Genomic DNA, 21,970 nt, shown 5'->3' on the forward strand with positions numbered 1-21,970 from the left:
TCGTAACAATTGGACAGTCCGAAGGCATTTTACTCACGAGGTCCCCGCCTGTCCTCCTATCCTCTCGTAGTTGCGTTGGGGTCTGGACGGTCCTGGAGGAGACGGACACAGAGCGTCCAGCTCAGACGGATTTTGGTCGGACAACAAAGCTGAGACGAGAGGCAAAGAGACAAAGACGAAAACCATGTGTTTGACATCACGTGACCCTCTGATGTGTTTACCGCCCTGTCTTATGTCAGTCAGCAGTGTGTAAGCAAGCTTTCCTGCACCGTCACCTTTCACAGTGATGTGACTCCGGTTATATACACACACAGGTGTCATCCACCTCGTCATGTGACCTGACACCTACACTCTCAGTGACAAACTACAGGACCTGAAAGACTTGAAGTTGGAGAAGAAACCCTTCAGATCTGGCCGTGCATGAGGCTCGCTGCACATGACTATAAACACGGTGATAACTGAAGATCACCTGACTGCAATAAGCAGGAAGTCCTGAAGGCACACATTAGGCTCAGTGCTGTGTTTAATAATGTGGTGCTTTAGTACTTGTTCATGACTCTTATTATCCCTTCATGATAAAAACTGGAAGTACTTCCACGTGAGAGCAGAACAGCAGGAAGCTGTGAACTGAGCTGAGACACAGCGCTATAAAACTAACAGTTATAAAAGCGTCTTTAAAGATCTGAGAGCATCGTAACTACGTTCAGAGGAACCCGAGCCTTGCACTCATGAACCTGTCACCAAACACTTCTTATCTTTGCTCTTTATTTGATCTCAGACTAGCAGGTAAACTAAAAATAGCCTCAAAAGGAGGTTTTCAATTATAAATGAAAGTGGACATTATATCACCCCACCCCCACTGTATCTGCAGTCCACACATACATGCTTATTAATGCTAAGCACACACATAAAACTCTATTACTCACACAACACACACACAAGCCCGTTCAGCTATCTTAGTGAGGACCTTCATTAACATAATGCTTTCCCTAGCCCCTTATCCTAACCATCAAAAATGAATGCCTAACCTAATTGTAACCCTGACACTAAAACCACATTTTGAGCCTCAAACAGGCCTTCAAACTTGTGAGGACCGGTGAGTGTGTCCTCACAAGTGACTGTTGGTTCTCACAATTATAGCAGAATGAAGATTTCGGTCCTCACAAAGATAGCTAGACAGGAACACAAACGCACACACGCTGCAGCAGCTGCATGTGTTTAAAGTCTTTAGAAAGTAAAACCCACTTTGTGCTGCTACACTGAGGAACCATCTCTGACTTATCTAAGAACTCAGAACGACTGACGGCAGCACATCAGCGACCAACAGACACCAAACAGACAGGCGGTCACTGCCATCACACTCAAGGATTAAAACAAACTGTAGAGCAACCCACTTTCTTCAGCCTTAAACACGACCTTTAATCTGAAAATACTGATGGGAAGAAAAAAAGCTTGATTCTTTGAATTAACTAATAACTGATGACCAATCAAAATTAACATTGAAGAACATGAAGAACTACTCAGCAATGCAGAGACTGAATCAGACTCTGACGCGTTCCTTTACTGATGATGATAAAGTGACCCTCTCCGACCTTTCAGCTTTTTAAAGGAGGCAAGTTTGATTTTTGGAGGTAAACATTGTACATGTCGTCGCAGCGCATCATCTGCCTCCATCTCCTCCTATCCTTCCTTCCTCCTCTGTCACACCACCCCTCTGCATGTCTTCTTGTTCTCCTCCTGCTTGGCAACTCCATCTTCATCCTCCACCCTCACTCCTCTGCACATGCTCAGACCATCTCACCCTCTCTGACTCTGAGCTGCCTCTCTGATGGACTCGTTTCCGCTGTGTTGCTTTAATCTTTGTACCAGAGGCACAGTTACACTCGTGCCTTCCCGTGCTCCCTCCCTACATGCTAAATAACATGAACGAGTGTAACAATGAAACCACGACATAAGCAACATCAAACTTCAGCCAACAATCTTGTACTCCACATCTACAAACTGAACATGCTCGCTCACAGATCTATGTCGTGACCGCTCATAACGAGCACGTCGTGTCTGGCCGTGACCTCCCACCAAACCAGACGCGAGCCGGCCAACAGACGGATTCTGTAGATGAAGTGAAAGCTGCTTTGATGATTCACCGTCTACCTGCCAGCTGGGATTACACATAATCCCTGTGTGACTGTGGCCCCGGCTCACGTTCGTGCGCCGTATCATTTTTAACCATCGTCCTGACTTTACTACCTTCGCCTCGGCCGTCTACGTCGCTGGACGCCATCATGCTAGGTGGGAAGGTTTGGCAGACAGCCGGGCGTCGTCTCTCCCAGCCTCACGGATCCTAATGCAGTGAGATCAGGGAGTCCAGCGTGGACGCCTGTCCACTGCAAACAGATAAGAGATAAGAAGAGAATGAGATCTGGCAGCAGCAAAACAAAAACAGAGTCAGAAACTGAGCATGCTCACAGGCTGCTGCACGAGTCCCTGAACTGGACCTCTGCACCGTGTTTGCGCTGCTGGAGCCTTCTTAATGACATTATATGACCAATAACACAGCTGCTGTGAGGTTAATCATGCTTACATTAAACAGACTTCATGACCTCCTTCGTACTCGCACAAGGTTTCAAACACACGCTTCGTTGTTTGTGTCTGATGGCTTTCGGAAGAAAAGCCGAAAGAGGTTTTTAGGGGACAATTCTGAGGCTTGACTTCTCCTGGCACTTCCTCTTCAGAGGAGCGTGTTTCCCAGCAGCGGTTCACCAAGCGTGGCCAAAGTGTCGCCATCAGGAGCGACTCAGCATTTTTTTGTTAGTTTTTTTTTTTTTTTACAGCGAGTCATGACACGAGAGGCCTGAACAGCACAGCGCATAGTTTCTGCACTTAAAACAGCATCAGCAGCTCAATGTGGGCTTTTATTTCACTATGTAACAGAAAGGTTCAGTCCTGCAGCATTGCTTCTCGCCTTTGTGCTCCCACACAGCTGCTTTATATTCCAGGCTTCACCCGCAGAACAAAGCAATCAGTTATTAAATATCCCATTTCGAAGGTGCTCATCTTCAAGTACCTTCATAACTGAACTCTCTGGCCTAAAAGCAGTCAGCGTGACATTCAGCTGTTGTTGGGTGATATTTGTAACACTGTGCATACAGCTGATTCAAAGCCTCCTCGGCCGGCTGAGCTGACAAATGAGCGTGTTTTTATTTCACACCAATAATCAAATTGGAAAGTATATAAATTAAAATGTCGCCCAGGTGAGCAGGAAGTGATTTACCTGAGCAGGAAACACTGCTGAGTTATAAAGATTCATTCAGCCATTCTCAGAAACTACGATTAGACGTTACTGATCGAGCTCGTCCTGATGCTTAGGTGTGTCCCGATGCTCTCTCTCTTACACTCTGGTTTAATCTAATGGCCAATGATCATCATCAGCGTGTGTTTGTCAGGTAAATGTGACATGGAGCCTGCTGCTGTGGAACACTGTGTACATTGATGGCTGAGCAACATGAAAATGAGCTCGTTATCTCACGTGTTTATCTCATCTGCAGAGAAGAAGCCTTTATATATTTACCTACAAACAGGAGGAGGTTTAAAGTGCACCTGTGCAGATGTTGACCCCAGCTGCTCTTCAGAAACCGCGCCAGCCGAGTTGGCGTATTTGTCATGTTTATTTACTTTCTGGTATTTTCTTTTTCTTCTGTTTTCGTCCTCTGGGCCTCGCGTTAAAACAGATATGAGCTGCTGTGTGTTTTACTGTGCAGGTAAACCGTGACAGCCCCAGCCCGAGCCCCCCGGTGCTTTAACGGCAGTCAGCGCGATAATCGCATCATTTTAAACTGTCAACGGACACAGACCCGGCGGGCATTCCCGCCATAAACACAATAAACGAGCCCACGGTCCCGCAAAACCGGCTGTGGACGGAGGGTTAGCTGTTAGCCATAGTTAGCTGTGTGCTGCGGTGCCATTTTCGGAGTAAACAACGAGCCGCGGCAGCAGCGGCCAGCCTTACCTCGCAGACACCGCGCGGACTCGGTCCTCCTGGCCTCGTTATCAGCTCTCAGTCCGCCGCAGGCCGCTTTATTTTCGTATCGTGCTCATGGTGGCGAAGCAGCACAGATTGAAGGCAAAGCGGGACTGTGCTCTGTCGGGCTCGACTCTCCAACAGACAGCCAGCGGTGTGGTCACATGACATTGTCGAGAGGGACGGTCGTGGCCTTCGACGTGATCCCGTTGCCATAGATACGGATTATAATGTCGTGGCGGTTGGTAAACCATTTTATTTTATTATTTATTGGTTTAATCTTTTTTCTCAGTTTTCTGTTACCATTTGCGCAGTCCTGTATGTTCACTTCTACACAATAAAATAAATAAATAAGCCACCCAGCACATCAGCTGTTCTCCTTGTTACCATCTGGCAGACGTTACAGGAGTCTGTCTGCTCGGACTACAAGACTTAAAAACAGTTTGACCACCAAGCCATACGACACCTCAACCACAACACTTAAACACACACAACACAGTCCACAGGACGCACTCAGAAGCTACCCTGCAGCTTCACAAGTACTCTGTTTATTCTGCACTGGTCACTCCACTTTATTGTTGATATTCATATTTAAAGAGTCTATTTATTATTTTATTATTTTATTTTATTATATTTTCTTCTACTGTACCGTGCTGCTGAGTGACTGCTGCTCGTCAAACACATTTCATTGCAATGTTGACCCTGTGCTAACGTGCATATGACAAATAAAACTGAAACTGAACTGAAATGAATAAAATCACGAGTTTTACGTGAGCTTATCGAAAGGAATACGATTACGTAGACTAAAACGCTCTGTTCTCATATTCTCAAATCTGCTTTCGGATTCATTGGGCTTTTATTTTGGAAACTCGTTTAAGGATTTAGGTTCGCTTGCTGTGTGCACCGGGGTAGCTAGGACAAGGTAAAGACTATCTCTGAATCGAGGAGCTTTCACAGTCTTACTACGTTATGATTGCAGACTTCTCCAACTCTCTGTAAATGGTACTCATGGCCTCTGATCAATCAGTGGTTGTTAGTCATTGGTCACGACAGTTTGCATATTAATCATCAACTTTTTGGGATTACAATAATGCAGTTTGTTTTTAAATTTTTTTTATTATTATTAAACTTGTTCAGCTTACTCAACCAACCTATTTAGCCAAGTGAAACTAAAAGTGTACCGTTCATGTTAAAATAAAAATATTTTTGATTAAAGGGTTATTTTATGTATATTAGATATAAACATTGTGAAAACGGTCTTGAAAATCTTGAAAATCTGGTATTCTTAACCCGGATATCCGGTATTTGTTGTGCTAACTGCAGCTAGCTTGCGGCTAAACAGCAGTCCCATCCTGGGAGTATTTGGAGCCGTGTAGTTACGTGGAGGCAAAAGTCTACATCGGTCTGTTCGCCGGGTTAGGACACGTCACTTCAGACATGACTGTAAGGTTTTAGGGGAGATTTATGCAGTTTTGTCGGCGTGAAGTTTAACGTTAGTCCGTAGCTGCTTTCTAAATGTCCGTGCACAGGGTACAGGAGTGTTCTTGTTCTGAAGTAGCTTTAAACCATAACCGGGGGCTCTTGCAGCTGCTCTGCTCGGCTTACTTTGTTGTGAATGTGGTACATGTTTTAGGAAATGAGGTGTGGGGTTCACTTTAACCGGACTTTGATGTGTGTCTGACAGAAGCACGAGTTTGAGGTGGCCATGACGTGTGAGGGATGCTCAGGAGCTGTTACCAGGATCCTGAACAAGATGGGAGGTGAGGCTGATCGTTCAGTTTTATTTATACAGAGTCCTCTCATAGCAGCAGTTAGTTTATACTGGAGTGGAGAGACTCCAGTATAAACGGAGCAATCATACACTTGGCATGTGAGGCTCATGCAGACGGTTATGGTTTTCACCTGACTCTCTGCAATTATTATTGGATTGGGTAATTATCTACATTTTTCCTGGAGCTTTGTAGAAAGTTAAAGCATTTGGAGGATCACCGCCTCACAGTGTTAGCTCTGCTGTCACAGGAGCGATGAGGAGATTAAAGTATTGAGCAGAGTTAGGGCTGCTCGATTATGGCAAAAATGATAATCACGATTATTTTCACTGAAATTGAGATCTTGATTATTTGACGATATTTATTTAACCCTTTAAGACCTACTATAGAACCAAGTCCGCCAGAGCTTATATTATATTTTTACATGCTGTAGTGCCATTTGTGGGAGCATTTCAAGTTGCTATACATCAATACAACTGTTATAGCCCATATTTTAATAATATGTATGCATTAAGTCAGTAATTAATTACATTAATTACATTAGTAATTACATTAATTGCAAAAAAGTGCAATAAACTACAAAAAAATTGAAAATGTTTTTTTTTTACATATATTGGGGAAATTTAAGAGGCTTATTCCTCAAAACGTTAAATACAAAAAAGTTGCAAAAAATAGCTTACAACAACAGGAAATTTATTTTGAGTGTCTTCATAGTTTTATTTTGGAGATACAGCAATTTTTATATACTGCAGGAAAAACAAAAAACAATCCTATGATGCAAATTTGCAAAGAAAACAGCAGGTGCATCAAAATAAACTATTTCCAGCAGTGCAATTCGAGTTCTAAGCATCCCAGAAACTATTCAGAAAAGTCAAACATGACTTATAAAAACACCAGTATAGGCTTTTAAGGCCTACAAGTAAAAAACTACATTTTCCGCGAAAAATGACATCACTTCCGGTGTCTGTCAGGAAATGGCGGACATGCGATAGTTCGTGTTGACGTCTTTTTCAGTGTGGGAAGTGTTACGAACTATGGAACGCCAGGACTGCCATAATGAATTAATTAAATACACCATTAAATAATTAATTAAATGTGTCAATAATTAATTAAAATTGGAATTAATTAATTAAATAAATAGTTATGACACATGTAATTAATTAATTATTGACACATTTAATTAATTATTTATGTATTTCACATTTTAATTAATTATTGACACATTTAATTAATTAATTATTGACACATTTAATTAATTATTTATGTATTTCACATTTTAATTAATTATTGACACATTTAATTAATTAATTATTGACACATTTAATTAATTAATTATTGACACATTTAATTAATTATTTATGTATTTCACATTTTAATTAATTATTGACACATTTAATTAATTATTGACACATTTAATTAATTATTTAATGATATATTTATTTATTTCATTTTGGCAGTCTTGGCGCCTGGCTCTCGTCATGAAATAATTTTATCTGTCAGCCTCACCCATCAAACTCAGGGGGCGGGGTTAACGCTGCCCATGCAGCTTCTCTAACATTTGATTGGTTGCCGTGCAAAGTAAGTCAAAACAGGTCGATCCTAGATAATCGATTGCTTGTGTAGACTTGGGGCAGCCAGTTATCCCAGAATGCAGATCAAATCACAGGCAGCAATGGTGGTGGTGTAGTTTTAAAATACCCCGTTTTTCTGTCACCAGCTACACTTTTAACAGTGTTTTAGCCGCGAATGTCAGCCGTATGTCTGGTCAGGTTGTCAACATAGAACATGCTTGCAAAAGTGCTCAGATGTTTTCAGAGATTTCACTAGCTCTGCTAACAGTTAGCATGCAGAGCGCACCGAGGGGGTACATTAACCGGTTTGTTTACATATTCCACTCTCCGTGTTCCACATGTTGCATTCGCAGATTCTCATTTTCACCGAACGATCGTCTCTTTCCGCCTGGTCTTGTGTCTCTGTGCTTCTGTAACATAAAGAACGAGCTGACATTTTTCTCACGAAACCAGCGATCAGCTCAGCAGACCCTCAGTTTACCTGCATGCATCCTCCTCCTCATCTGTCAGCTGTTTAACACCTGCTGCTAATTCAAGAAACACGCCTACGTTACCTGGTGATAGTCACAGTTTAACTGCACAAGATAAGTAAATATAGTATTTTCCCCGAGCGCAGAGCTGCTGGAGCTCGTTTCCTTACAGAGCACTTTATAGGCGAACAGCTTCATCAGCGGCTGATGTCCAATCACCAGCACACAGCTTTCAAACCTCAGCTGAGTTTTAGCTCTCAGTGGTTAAACGCTGGACTTCATTCACTCAGGTTCTGTCTGTCGGGTCACGTTTACTTCGCTGTTTTATTTACAACTGAGCAAATCGGTTTGGCTGAGGTTAAAGTTACGTTTCATAACTGCATAGTTTCACAGACGTTTAATGGTTCACTGGCACATGTGTTAGACTGAACTATCATCTAAATATCATCTGTTTTTTAATAGTTATTCAACTGTATTCTAAGCACCAGCTGTCTGTTAGAATGTGATTTTTTTTCTCTCTCTGTTGGCAGAGGTATAAAAATGCGCAGGAAAATCTGACGTGCATGGCAAACTTCACCGACGATATTTAGGGAGGAATAAACACACATCAAACATAAATGAACCATTTGCCTGTCTCCATAATTGAGAGCATTTTCTCTTCTTATGTCAACACTCTCTCTCTCTCTCTCTCTCTCTCTCTTTTTTTTTTTTTTTTTTTCTTTTTGCTTTTTCGGTCATGTTATGTTTACCTGTCAAAGGCTTGTTACAAACTATGAAACACATTGTGCAGACTTCTGGATGTTAGAAGAAAACGAATACTGCTCATGAATGAGACTAAAGGCAGGAAGGTGTCCTTTAAAACTAAACATGTTAATAGGACCTCCCTATTTATATCATAGTTTATGATATAGCACGTGTATTTCAGTAATAGCCTGCTGAGGCCACTATACGTGCTGGCCTCATATCAAATGTGAAGGCAGACTGAGTCTATGTTTGACGTTTTTTATATCTAATCTTCCTTTTCAAACATTTAAACAGCAGCGAGTCTGCAGCTGAGGGAATACAAATTCAAATTGTCGGAACAGGTTTGCTCGTTTCTTGGATTCATTTGGTGATTTATTAAATGTATAACTGTTATTCTAATCTGCTGCTGAGTCTCTTACACTTTTCTTTATGCTGTATATTTTCACGTCTCTGGAATAGTTGGCAGTTAGATAGTCAGCTGGGAAACTTTGTGTTAACTCATGGAGCTGAGGATATCGTGGATATGCTGACCTCGCTGCGTGGTGTACAGAGTGAGGTCAGCATGATTAATATTCACAATAAAAATATTAGCCGAACATCATGAAGTCTGTATGTGTTTCATAGTGTCGAACAATCTTTGTACAGTTAAAGCCAGCAGTTACTACATGACGGAAACACCAACGTTATCTCTTTTATGTGTTTATACACAGGTCACGCTGATTACTGAACAAAAACCCAAAGATCAGATGTTAAACAGATTTATTTGCTCTCTCTCCTCCTTAAACATGTTTTTAATGTTAGTTATAATTCAGAATTGGCGACTGAAACACGTAGGACACATAAGAACATCAGGAAATAAAACACCGATAAATATAACCTCAGTAAAAGAAGTCAGCGGGGGTTACTACAGCTGTGTACCGGGGCCTGCGCTTTGTCGGTGGGATTGCTTGCGAGGCGAGCGGGTCTATCCCACGCTTTGCCGTGAGACTGGGACGACATCTCCGAAATCATCGAAACACTTTTGCAAAGAGGCTGTATCTTGACAAACCGACCAGACACATGAAGATTAAACCACTACATTCTCGGCTAAAAAAATATTAAAACGGTATTTGGTAACACACAAACAGGGTTTTTCAAAGCTCAGTTCTGTTAGCTTCCACATGCCGGTTGTTGTGTGCTAGAAACAATGGCCACCAGGCCAAAGCAATGGTTTTGACTCGATCAGCGTTAACCCCGCCCCCTGAGTTTGATGGGTGAGGCTGACAGATAAAATTATTTCATGATGAGAGCCAGGCGTCAGGACTGCCAAAATGAAATAAATAAATATATCATTAAATAATTAATTAAATGTGTCAATAATTAATTAAATGTGTCAATAATTAATTAAAATGTGAAATACATAAATAATTAATTAAATGTGTCAATAATTAATTAATTAAATGTGTCAATAATTAATTAAAACGTGAAATACATAAATAATTAATTAAATGTGTCAATAATTAATTAATTACATATATCATAACTATTTATTTAATTAATTAATTCCAATTTTAATTAATTATTGCCACATTTAATTAATTATTTAATGGTGTATTTAATTAATTCATTATGGCAGTCCTGGCGTTCCATAACGAACAGCTGATCGGATCGGCAAAGCCTGTTTCTGGAATATTATGATTTTGTTCTTGCAAGCGCTTTTTATGCAATTTTTGCAAAGCTTTATGTGGAAGGAAACCGTGATCGAGGACAAGCTGATGGTTTCATATGCAAAACAAATTATTGCGCTAGCTTACGCGGTTCCAGTTCTACGGGGATTTAAAGGGTTAACAATAACAATGTATTGAATAATGACTTTAAAAAATAATATAAAATAGTGTGCAAATACTGATAACAGTGCAAATGTTTGCAATATAAAAAATAAATGAAAAATGTAAACATCTATGTTTAGTGAACTTTGCAGTGTTGCTCTGTGGTGCAGCTATGACACCGTAGCAAAGTTTACACACTATGTCTACTTGATCCACGTCTGACTCCGCGAACCCATAATGTTTCCACAGCACTGAAGTTTGTTTGTTTTTTTTACCTCTCTTTTCAACCAACTGCAGTCACTCTCCTCTCCAAATAACTTCTGCTGAGCTTTCCGAGCTTTCCTCGGGTCCTCTTAACTCATTCACGGCTGGCAGTGAAACACAACAAGACTTGCACCACATTTTTGTCTCACTGCGCAATCCCTTACGTGCGCAAACCCTGCACCTCCTTGCAGGTCTACTTTTACTGCTGGTGGGCTTCAGTTCAACTTACGTTGAATGAGTTAATTAGGGGTGGGTTTTTATAATCGATTTATCGATTAAAATCGATTCTGGCTTGGATAACGTAAAATCGATTCATTAAAATCCTGAATCTATTTTTTAATATAAATGTATTTTGCCCGAAATGCCAGAATCTCAGGTGAGAGATCACAAAATTTCAACAACCACCAAACAGCTAAGACAGTAAATGAGAGCAGGAACACGGATTCTGCACAAAGACGTAAACACACAGCGCGGACCCGCGGATCAGAATCAGTGAGATGTTGCCTTTCTCAGCTGACGGTTGGGGCTGAAAGCTGACAGCTCGCTGATTCTGATCCGCGGGTCCGCGCTGTGTGTTTATGCCCTTTTTGCGCTTATCATAAAGCTGTTAGTTTTATAGTTTATACTGACCGAACCAGCAGCAAAAGAAGATCCAAACTACGCTTCACATAAACATCGTCATGAATTCCCTCTTACTTTTGCTGTTTTGCTTCCACCACCCCATATGGAAAAGATATATATATATATAAATCTTATAAAGTTTTTATCTGTCTTTTATGAAACTTGTATGAAAAGCATACAAGAGTGAAAACACATATAAGATCCCTTTAAAAAATTATATAATGAAACTTGTATGTTTTGTATACTTACTAAAAAAATATATGAAAGTAATGAGAAAGTGGCGACTTTCATGAGTAAATCATGTAAGCCTTATATGATTTATATATGATTTACGCATGAAAGTGGCCACTTTCTGCCGTTGTTTACAGCGCTGTCGGCCGACGTTTTTTTTTTTTTTTTTCGTTTTAAATACTTCTGAAAAGAAAACCTAATTTCTGCTGTTCAATACTGAACAAATTTAAACTTTTTAAAATTATGCAAAATGCAAAACGCTTAGCCGTGTCTGTAATAAAACCGCTGTAACTTCAGAGGTAATGTTCATATGTTGATTAATGGTTTTCTTTCGTTTTTGATGTACTGCAGAATATTTGTATAAAATCCCAGGCCAGGAAAACCTTCATGTTTTTCTGTGTTTTATCTTCAGCTACTTTGACACAAAGGCATCTGCTGTGATGCTCACACCTTTGGTAAAGTCTTGGAGTGTCAGCTTCCTTTATATAGGTACAAAAATATGTAAATGTACTGATCTGAATTATAATATTTCTGACTGTCAACATTTCACAGATTCAAATCGAATTGAATTGAATTGAATCGATTCTAGAAATCAGTGATGATACCCAGCCCTACTCTTAATTGTTGTGATACGTGTTCGAAATGCAGAGAGGTGCGCTCGATTTGCCACACGGGGCAGCGCGAGAGTAAAGCACGAGGGAGGGGCTAATAATCGGCTCAGTCATTTTTAATGATCATTGAAAGCCCAGATCGTAATCGTGATTAAAATTCGATTAATTGAGCAGCCCTAAGCAGAGTCAGGGATATGCTTGGGGGGGGGGGGTAGATGTGAAGGGAACGTTCAGGGTCACCTGGTCCAGCCCTAACTATATGCTATGAAAGTTTGAAGCCTAATCTTAAAGGTAGAGAGTTTGTGTGTCTCCTGAATCCAAACTGGGAGCAGCTCAGCTACGTGCAGTAATGACATTTAACTCTTTTCCCCAAAAGCAGCCCTTTTTGTGCTGACCCGAGCAGTTTTCCTTACTGCATGTGCCCATCAGAAGTTAGTGAAGGTGGTCTCAGCCTGTGCAGCAACCATTGCAAAAACCAGAAGCATGTTTTGTCCTGTCTGTTACAGAGGATCCAGTTCCTCACGTTCGGCCCACAGGTCCCCTGATGCTGCTGTTTTCCTTTTAGCCTCGTGTGACTCAATGATCCAAGTATCACTTCTGTTTTTACAGCACGTCCTCCCATCAGTGGAAATGCTGACTGTTTTAGGGAGGCAGAGACATCATGTGATTTTGTTTTTATGTTCCTGTTCCCAGATGTGAAGTTTGAAATTGACCTGCCGAAGAAGCTGGTTTGGATCGAGTCTGACAAAGACGTGGATGTTCTGATGACGGCGCTGCAAAAGTCCGGAAAGGAGGTCAAATACAACGGCACGAAGTGAAGGACCTGCACCAGGTGACCCGGAGCGTTTATAGTCCTCGTGTTTTCTGTAGATTGATGTTTATGACGGCCATAAAGTTCCTGTAAATCTGCAGCTTCGTGCTGAGTTTACTGCATGCAGGAACATATCAGGGACACTATCTTCTTCCAGCAGCTCACAGAAACGTTAACAGGAGAGCGCGCTCCATCGGCTGACTTTAACCTTTGTGCACATTTAGAGGATGTTTATCTTCTGCTTGTCTCAGATCCCCCAACACTTCATTCAGAGTCACATCACAATTAATAGAGTTACACTTTTATTTTTTCATATTTTTTTAATGCAAATGTCTTTTTTTGTCTTGCTTTAGGAAATAATTCTTGCTGCTGCAAACTGAAGATTTAAGATGAAATTCAAGTTAAAGTCTGAGACCCTCAGTGAGTCTGCACCCCCTCCCATCCAGCTGTCACGCACAAACACCCCCCCCACACACACACACACACACACCCCCCCCACACACACACACACACACACCCCCACACGCACACACTTGATGCAGACAGGAAGTGTGCCTCCTCTGACCTCCTGAGTTACAACATCGTCCTCACACAAACCTGCCGAGCGTAATCATCTCCAAACCTTTACCTTCAGGCTGTAAATGAAAAAAGGAAAAAGCAGCATCTTAGATTTAGTTTCAGCTATGTGATGATGACGATGATGATGACAATAATGATGACGATGATGATGATGACTCCATTTCCTGGGGTGTAAATGATGAAACCTGTTGGCTGTGTTTGCTGAACCTGTTTTATTAAATTTGTTGATTTTATTCATAAAAAGACCATTTGAAGCTTTGCTGTGTGAGGATATTTGGAGCTCTGCACCATGTGGGGGTGAGGGTGGGACCACCTGCTGCACCTCCCCTCTGCTCTTCGACACTACAGTCTATTCTCTGCTGTTTTCATGGTTTTTAGGAATGTAAGGAGCTCTCCTCCTCGCCCGCTGTCTCCATAATGCTCAAATGTCTCAATGCTGGAGAAAATAAATCATTTCTGTCCTCAGTACGTCAGACTTTATTTCCACTTGAGTCTTTTTAGAAAAACACTGTCTACAAAATATTGTCTCTGTTCAGCATACAAATGCAAATATCCTAAAATTATCTTTTTTTAAACTGTAGGTTGTGTAATAGTCTGTACTAACCTTTGACCTCAGATATGCTCTGTCCCACTGCAAGGAAATCTTAAAGGAACAGTGTAAAATTTCACCACCTGCTTGCAGTCAGCTGAATTCTGTTTTCTTCCCCCTCCCTCTCCATTGCATGATCCTAGCTAGAGTGGCCGCTGTAGGACAAACGTGTTAGTGACCAAATAGCTCAAAATTATTAAATTTAGTCTGTGCCCATAAAGCAGGGGTGGGGAACTCCAGGCCTCAAAGGGCCTGTGTCGGCTGATTTAAATGGCTGAATAACCTCCTTAACATGTCTTGAAGTTCTCCAGAGGCCTGGTAATGAACCAATCACTTGATTCTGGTGTGTTTTCACCCAGGGTGAGATCTAAAACCTGCAGGACAGCATCCCTTGAGGCCTGGAGTTCCCCTACCCCTGCTGTAAAGTAAAAGTATTTTTATACAAGTTTTATTTTAACATAGCTGAACAATAAAGCACTAAAAAATGACAGATATGGTCAGTTAAACATACTGCAGTATTTTATGGCTTGGTATGGTCACTCTGGCCGCTGTTCATCATTAGTGAGTGTACTCGGATACAGTGAGTCGGGGGTTTCTGTGGAAGGCTGTCAGTCTGCTTGGACCTTACTGACAGATGCCATCAAACACCTTTAGGATGAACTAGAACACAGATTGTGACTCGGTGCTCTCATCCAGCATCAGTGTCTGAGCTCACAAAGGCTCCTCTTGCTGGGCAAAAATAACAGACACCGAAATCTTATAGAAAGCCTTCACATAGTGGAAGCTGGTACAGGTTAAGGCTCCTGTCAGTGGCCTGGTCTGTAATCACACACTCACATTTAACTGAAGCACCAAATAAATGATTTGTTCTTCCACAAATCCTGTAATGTCGACAAAAAGTGGACCGGCCAGTGAGCAGACCTCTGTCTGCTGAGACTGATTAACTTCAGCTTGTTCTCTCATGTGGGTAAAACCATTGTATTGCAAACGGTTATTGGGGAGGGAGCAACAACAATAATTCTGTTGTTTCTGCAGTAATTGTCTCTGAGCAGGGAACTGAGGAGTGAGCAATCTCCTCTTCCATGACTTTGATGTTCTCTGCAGCATCACAGAAGGACTTTCATCTTGTTTTTAACGCTGCTCAGAGACCTCCACCTTTATCAGAACTTTAATCTGGACCCTCTTATGATTCACGATTGTTTAAGAGGAAAGGAAACTGGTTCATAACGAGAGCCACGGCCTAAGGCGTCACATAAAAACAACAGACAGACAGAATTTGACATGTGTGAAAGCAGACAGTTTGTTGGTTTGCTGACACGTCACCACAGAAGTCACGGTTATATTTGCACTCGCTGTAAACTGAAGGTGGGAAGCCGTTCTTACAACTCAGCCCTTCAGCCAGCAGGGGGAGCGGTGTGGCCACGCTCTTCCGCCTGAGGAGCTCCCGGCCGTGTCAGGGACAGAAGACGAAAAGTGCCTCAGACCACAGAGCAGGTCAAAGAAAGTGCTGAATGAGAAAAGCTGATGGTTAACTCTGGATTCTGTGTGGCCTCGGTGTCTATCACAGACAGATTCTCTCCTGTGCTCAGTCAGGTCAGTCGTATTTATTCAGCCCAACAAGACAAAGATCCAGAAAACAGAAGACAAGCATTAAAACAGACACAGAGGCAGATACGACTGTACACTGATACCACGAACACTCCCTGAGTGTTTGATGTTATTTTTATTTTTTTTATAAAAACCAAGCAGAAGATTTAATTTGAGTCTTTTCTCACTGAAGCATGACGTCTGTGGATCATAATGTCCACAAACATGGACGATGACATCATCGTTAATGGGAGGAGCTCAGAGGAGCCCAGCCCTGCCGGATATCTGTGTGTTAGAGAGATTAGTCCAGTAAGATGAAGAGTGTTCTTACCCGGGCAGCACCCAGGTGAGCAGTGAGGCCTTTACCAGTTCTCTCCAGGACAGCTGGAGCAATTCAAAGGAGACAGCTAAGAATCTCTGACCAGGTAAGACTGGGAGCTGTTCAGAAGCCAGGAAAACAAAATGTCAGCAAACTTGGCCACAGACGACAGTCCGGCTGTGTGTTGCTGGTCCTAAAGTATAGGTGAGGGATGACCTGGATGAAGACAGGTGAGTCTGCTGAAGAGCGGGACCTGGGAGGCCCCACCAGCAGGCGGAGCCCAGAGCAAACCCAGCTCACCTTTACCTGCGGAGCAGTATGAGAACACAGGAAGGCCTCGTACCTCGTCCAGTTTTATTTAATGAATGGGGATGTTAAACATGGATCCTTTTTTATTATCTTCTTCTTCTTAAACTCTGTTGACTGCTTGGTTTCAGGCCTCTTGACTGAACTTTGCCAGTTGTAAGGGAGTTCTTCCCACCATCACCAGGTGATGCTCACAGCGAATCAATCTGATGGAGCTTTGAGGTTGATGTTAATTAGTGCTATGCAAATAAAACTGAACTGAAATGTGAAATATACTTGAAAATGATTGGATGTAGCCTCACAATAATGCTGTCAGCTTTAGCTCAGCGTATGCCATAAACACACACACATACACACACACCTGTCCGCAGGTAAACAGTAACAGGTAATTTATGTGTGTGTGTGTGTGTGTCCTATGGTTTGGGCTGAGGTGGGGTTGGGTGTAGTTATTGCTGTCACGTCCTGTCCCGGGCGCCAAAGCAAACAGAAGCATCAGCAGGAGGTTACAGACAGTCGGGGAAATGTGCAGTTTGACAGACGAGAGCAAACAAGCAGTCCGGCCTGTGGCTTCGCATCTCTCTGGGAGTCCCTGCCGTATATTTCCTCCACGTTTGGTGGAAATTCATGTGGACCGTTGCCCAGAATTCATACGCCGGGAAACGTAAAGTACATGGATGTGAGCTAACACCATCCTCCCACAGCACAGCGGAACAGAAACAGGTGGAGGTAGCGACAGCGAGTTATCTGCAGAGGTTTGTGTGTGATGAAGTGAGACAGAGCCAGTATTTTAAAGTGTCAGAAATTGACAATCAGAAATTGACACGAAAAGCTCTTTAATATTTTCACTTAGGAACATCACCTGCATCTTTAAGCTTTGAAAAAAAATGAAAAAAAGAAGAAAGAGTCTGTTTTGCAGCTGTTGCTACAAAATTGTCATTTCATGTCAAACTGTTATTTTTGGATTTTTCATAGATTCAACAAAAGAAATGTGAACAAATGATGAAAACACCGGTTAATAGGGATGTAAGAAAATATCGATACAACGAAATATCGCGATATTTCGCGCAATGATACTGAATTGATATTTAAAATCAGTGTTATCATTTTTTTTAATTGAAAAATGACATGCATTTACTGTTTATTTCTTTTGTATGTTGGAATTCAAACTCCGGCCACTGGTTTGCAGTTTTCACCGCCTTTACTATAACGTAAAAACGAGGTCTCACGATAACTGTAGAAGCGTCTAGTTTGCCAAAAGAACGAAGTAGAACAGTCAGTGGACGTGTGTGATGCTAGCTAACTGATGACTGAAGAGGAGAGGATACAGCCGGCCCCCGCAGCTTTCAAAGCTGATGTGTGGACTTATTTTGGATTTAGGACAAAAGAAGGCAGTAAAGACTATGACAAGAGCTATGCAGTCTGTAAAATCTGCACCGCCAGAGTCAAATATTCCGGTAACACAACAAATTTACGAACACACGTGTCTAGACACCATAGCGACGTAGCGTCAAATGCTAATTTTAAAACGAAACGAGGTGATCCCTCTCAACGGACAATTGAAGAAGTTAACTTTTCGAAACTACCAGCAACTTCAACTGCAACAAAAATAATGCAGTCAGTACTTGTTTATATTTGCAAAGACATGCGCCCTTTGAGTGTTGTGGAGAATAAAGGATTTCGTAATATGATTAAAACGCTGGAGCCCCGTTACACCGTTCCTTCTCGACAACACATCACGGACATCGCTCTGCCAAAAGTTGTACCAAGAAGTCGAAGCGACAGTGCTGGACTCTCTCAGCTCGGCTGAGACAGTTGCTCTGACATGCGACGCTTGGACTTCGAGAGCCACTGAATCGTACGTAACTGTTACAGCACATCACATAACGGACCAGTGGAACCTTCAGTCTCATGTACTACAAACCCGAGCCATGCATGACAGTCACACAGGTGAGCACATTGCAGCGTTACTAACTGACGCTGAATGGGGATTGAACGCAAAGGACCTTGTTGTTGTTACCGATAATGCACCAAACATGGCTCTCGCGGCTAGACTTGCAGGCATGACGCACATACAATGTTTTGCACACAGTCTGAATCTCGCCTCACAGAAAGCACTGAAAATACAATCCGTGGTGCGACTTCTCGGGAGGATCCGACGTGTAACAGCCTTTTTCAGGCGCAGCACCACAGCCAGCAACCAGTTGAAGCAGAAACAGTGCCTCCTTCAGCTACCAGCTCACAGATTGATCACGGACATAATTACAAGATGGAACAGCTCCTATGATATGATAGAACGATTTTTAGAACAGCAACCAGCCATCTGTGCAGCTCTGCTTTCTGCAGAAGTTAGGAAGAGTGAAAAAGAAATTTTCACATTAAGTGAGTCTGACATCACATGTGCAGAAGAAGTTGTCAGGGCACTCAAGCCTATGAAGGACGCCACCCTGGTGATGTCAGAGGAGAGTATGCCAACCCTGCTCCTCTTCATGCCAAGCTTGTGATGGGTGCACAAGAAAGTGTTGATGATACACCGATAGTAAGGGACATTAAGACTGCCATAGCAGAAGATCTGGGAAAGAGATATGTAAATGAGAGGGAGACACTATGGATGGCATCAACTGTTGATCCTCGGTTTAAGGACCTGCCCTTCCTGTCTGAAGCAGAGACCAGTGAGACCTATTCCAGACTGTTGGACACAGTGGTGACTGTGATAAAGAAGGAAGAAAATGTAAGTAAATAAATTAATTTATTTGGAAAAATTCAACTGAAGTTATAAGCAAGTGAATAAAGTAAAAAGAAAAAAAAATGCATATTGATGACATTTGTCATCAAATATTAGTGAAAAACAGGGTGAATCTTGGATTTGAATTTTGACTTTCTGGCATTAATACTATTTGAATTTAATGTTTTTAAGCAGCAAAAGAATGAGGAGACTGACAAACAGGTGGAGGAAGAGAATGCCACAGAGGAGGCTCATCACCCACATATCAAAGACAACTTTGACTCCATCCCTCGGCCACCCCTAAAGAGACAGAGGACCTCATGTGCATTGGTGGACTTGCTCGGAGCTACGTTTACCTCTACTAGTGACAATACTGCACCAAAATCAGAACATGATGTTGCTGCAGCTGAGATCAAGAGGTATAGAGATGAGACCCCTTTGCCTCTCACAGGAAATCCTCTCAGTTGGTGAAAGGACCATGAACAGGAATACCCTCAGCTATCCAAAGTAGCAAGAAGTTTCCTATGCATTCCTGGAACAAGTGTCTCTGCAGAGAGAGTTTTCTCCTCTGCAGGAGACATAGTAAATGCACAGAGAAGTGTCCTGAGAGCTGACCATGTCGATCAGCTTGTATTCCTGCACAAAAATCTGGAAATTGAAAAATAAACACTGAGAAAACACTACACATGTAAAATCTCTGATATGAGAATGTTTGACATTTTGGTTGAGTCTCATAAGCACTTTTATTTAGATGAGTAAATTCCTTTTTTCAGGTTGTACTAAAAGTGTTCCATTGATGGACACTGCAGAGCTGTACTTTATTTTATTAAGACTTAATTGTAATAGCACTTTACATTTTTTGTTAATGTTTACTTGGATGGATTCTTCAAGCAATTTCATTTTTGATTTATATTTGTTTATGTTAAGGTCACATAAAAAGTACTTTGTTTTGATGCTCCATAGAGCAGTTTTTGGATAAGTATTTTACAATCATAGTACTTAGAAAGACTTCAGTGTTACATGTTTACTTTTTTCATGTTAAAAAATACTTGATATTTCAGTAAAGTAGTTTTTGTTTGTTTATTTGACATGACTTCTAATAAGGCAGATGTGAATTTCTCCATTCATTTTGAACTTAGAGAGTGTTTTTGTTTCAGATGTTTCATGTCAAGCATTAAACAGTTTGGACTGTTTACTGTGAGTTTTCCTAATTAAATTTAGTCCTACTAAACACAAATATCGTCTGGCTTTTAGTATTGCAATATATCGTATCGTCTACCCTGTATTATGATACATATTGTATCGCCAGATTCTTGCCAATACACACACCCCTACCCGTTAAACAACAAAACTAACAAACCAGTGAGCGATGCCACTCAAACCAGGCTCACCCTGGCCGGGTAAGACCCATCAAACAAAACACAGCGTGGAGGAGCACGGAGGAGCACGTGCTGCCTCATCCGTCTCCAAGAAAATCCGCCAATACAACGTCGTGCGATATTTGCGTCTGCCGTGTTTTGGATCGCAGATAAGACAAAGATGAGGGTCCTAGTCTCCTATCTGCATTCCAAAATTAACATAGTCCCCAAATCTGGATCAGGGACCTTGATCAGAATGTGGATTATCTAGAATTCCCGTCATCATCCCAATAAGCTCACGCAAACACAAACACAGTCAGAGAGTGGCAGATTACAGCTGGAAGACAGATAAAAGCAGGAGAAACAGACATGTGTGCATGAAGTGTGTGAGCTTTGATCTGATAGCAGAGAGCAGCCACCACAGACGACGTCTTCAGAGGAGGATTTGCCCATGGCTGCTGATTGTAGCCACAAAATGACGAACACAAGCCTGAGCACGCTCAGTGGCGTAAATGTGAATAACTTGGACAGACATTCAGCAGCAGCTCTTTGTGGCCTCATGCTTCTGCGGAAACATTCTGCAGTTATTATATAAGCTCAGATAGCTCAAACACTCAAACGCATCCACCTTCATGTGTTTTATTTTGAAAAAGAGGACTGTGATTTTACCTGCCAACCACTCAGTTTGGCTGCTTCAGCCCAACCAAACACATCTCATAAAAGCTGCTTTACTTTAGTAGAATTTGATCTGAAGCATCTCAGGATTCATCACATAAAGTCAGAACACTTTATAAAATATGCTACAACCATCATCCAGTGTCCATGGTAGCCTCCTGCCACAGTTACACTGTTAATCTGCATAAAAATGGCTCAAAGACGTTATAATGGTTTACAAACAGAACCAGGTCTGTGCTTGCTAAAAGACTGATTCTAAATCCTCCTGTAGTCTGTAGTCAGTAATTTAACCTGTGATCGCAGAGGAGTTAGGAAAGGTGGCCTCTAAGCCCACTTGTTCTTTTTACTGACGCTCATGCCTGTGTCTGAGTGTCAGGTGTGCCGGTGCCTTCACTCTGAGGAGATACAGATGTGCACAAGTGACCACCCACGAAGTCGACAGGACACCAAACTGAGCCCAGGCGAGAATTCTGCTGCACTCATCTGAGCGTTCTGTCCCTCTGAGCTTCCAGGACATATTGAAACTAAAGTAAAGTAATGAACACAGTCTTAGTTATTTAATTATCTTAATTATGCAATAAAATCTCTCTATCTGAACCATGAATTAAAGCAGCAAAAGCATATAGCAGGAAGAGTATGAGGTAGCAGACTGCTGTGTGCTCACACTTGAAAGCCTTTAAACTTTTACTGCACGCCTCAAATCCAAGCCTCTGATGTGTGTGTGTGTGTGTGTGTGTGTCCGAGGTTTACACGTCACCAAACCGTCTGCTGCAGCCTCAGCTCTGGCTCAGCTGTGCAGGGAGAAATCACCTCATTCCTCACTGACTGTGTCGTTCACATCGTCTGTGATGGATTCAAACCCAGAAGTCTTCTTTTGGGATCTTCACAAGAATTTAAAATGAGTTTAATACAGATTA

General features: G+C 41.8%; 2 protein-coding genes across 4 annotated transcripts in view; one reads left to right on the forward strand and one right to left on the reverse strand.

The window, feature by feature from the left end:
* slc36a1 (solute carrier family 36 member 1) overlaps positions 1-4,222 on the reverse strand; it is a 39,121-nt gene extending 34,899 nt beyond the window's left edge. The window contains exons 1-3 of one of the 3 annotated variants that reach the window (XM_086304994.1): positions 4,007-4,222; positions 2,248-2,384; positions 38-149 (exon numbers count right to left, since the gene is read on the reverse strand). In XM_086304994.1, coding sequence (XP_086161120.1) covers positions 38-149; positions 2,248-2,284 — 149 coding nt within the window. In that variant the 5' untranslated portion in view covers positions 2,285-2,384; positions 4,007-4,222. The remainder of the gene's footprint in view (positions 1-37; positions 150-2,247; positions 2,385-4,006) is intronic. The other 2 variants (XM_086304993.1, XM_086304992.1) reach the window with 2 other exon arrangements.
* A 1,079-nt stretch (positions 4,223-5,301) lies between these two features.
* On the forward strand, positions 5,302-13,972 carry atox1 (antioxidant 1 copper chaperone). The gene is made up of 4 exons (XM_086304997.1): positions 5,302-5,461; positions 5,703-5,778; positions 12,801-12,939; positions 13,272-13,972. The coding sequence occupies exons 1-3, from the start codon at positions 5,456-5,458 to the stop codon at positions 12,923-12,925; spliced, it is 207 nt and encodes a 68-aa protein (XP_086161123.1). The 5' UTR covers positions 5,302-5,455; the 3' UTR covers positions 12,926-12,939; positions 13,272-13,972.
* The last annotated feature ends 7,998 nt before the right edge of the window (positions 13,973-21,970 follow it).

This window comes from Aulonocara sp. 'chitande type north' Nkhata Bay, linkage group LG2 (genome assembly GCF_057382095.1).
Source record: "Aulonocara sp. 'chitande type north' Nkhata Bay isolate Kocher_YH1m ecotype deep benthic linkage group LG2, A_spYH_male_GT1.1, whole genome shotgun sequence".
NCBI classification, from domain to species: domain Eukaryota; kingdom Metazoa; phylum Chordata; class Actinopteri; order Cichliformes; family Cichlidae; genus Aulonocara; species Aulonocara sp. 'chitande type north' Nkhata Bay.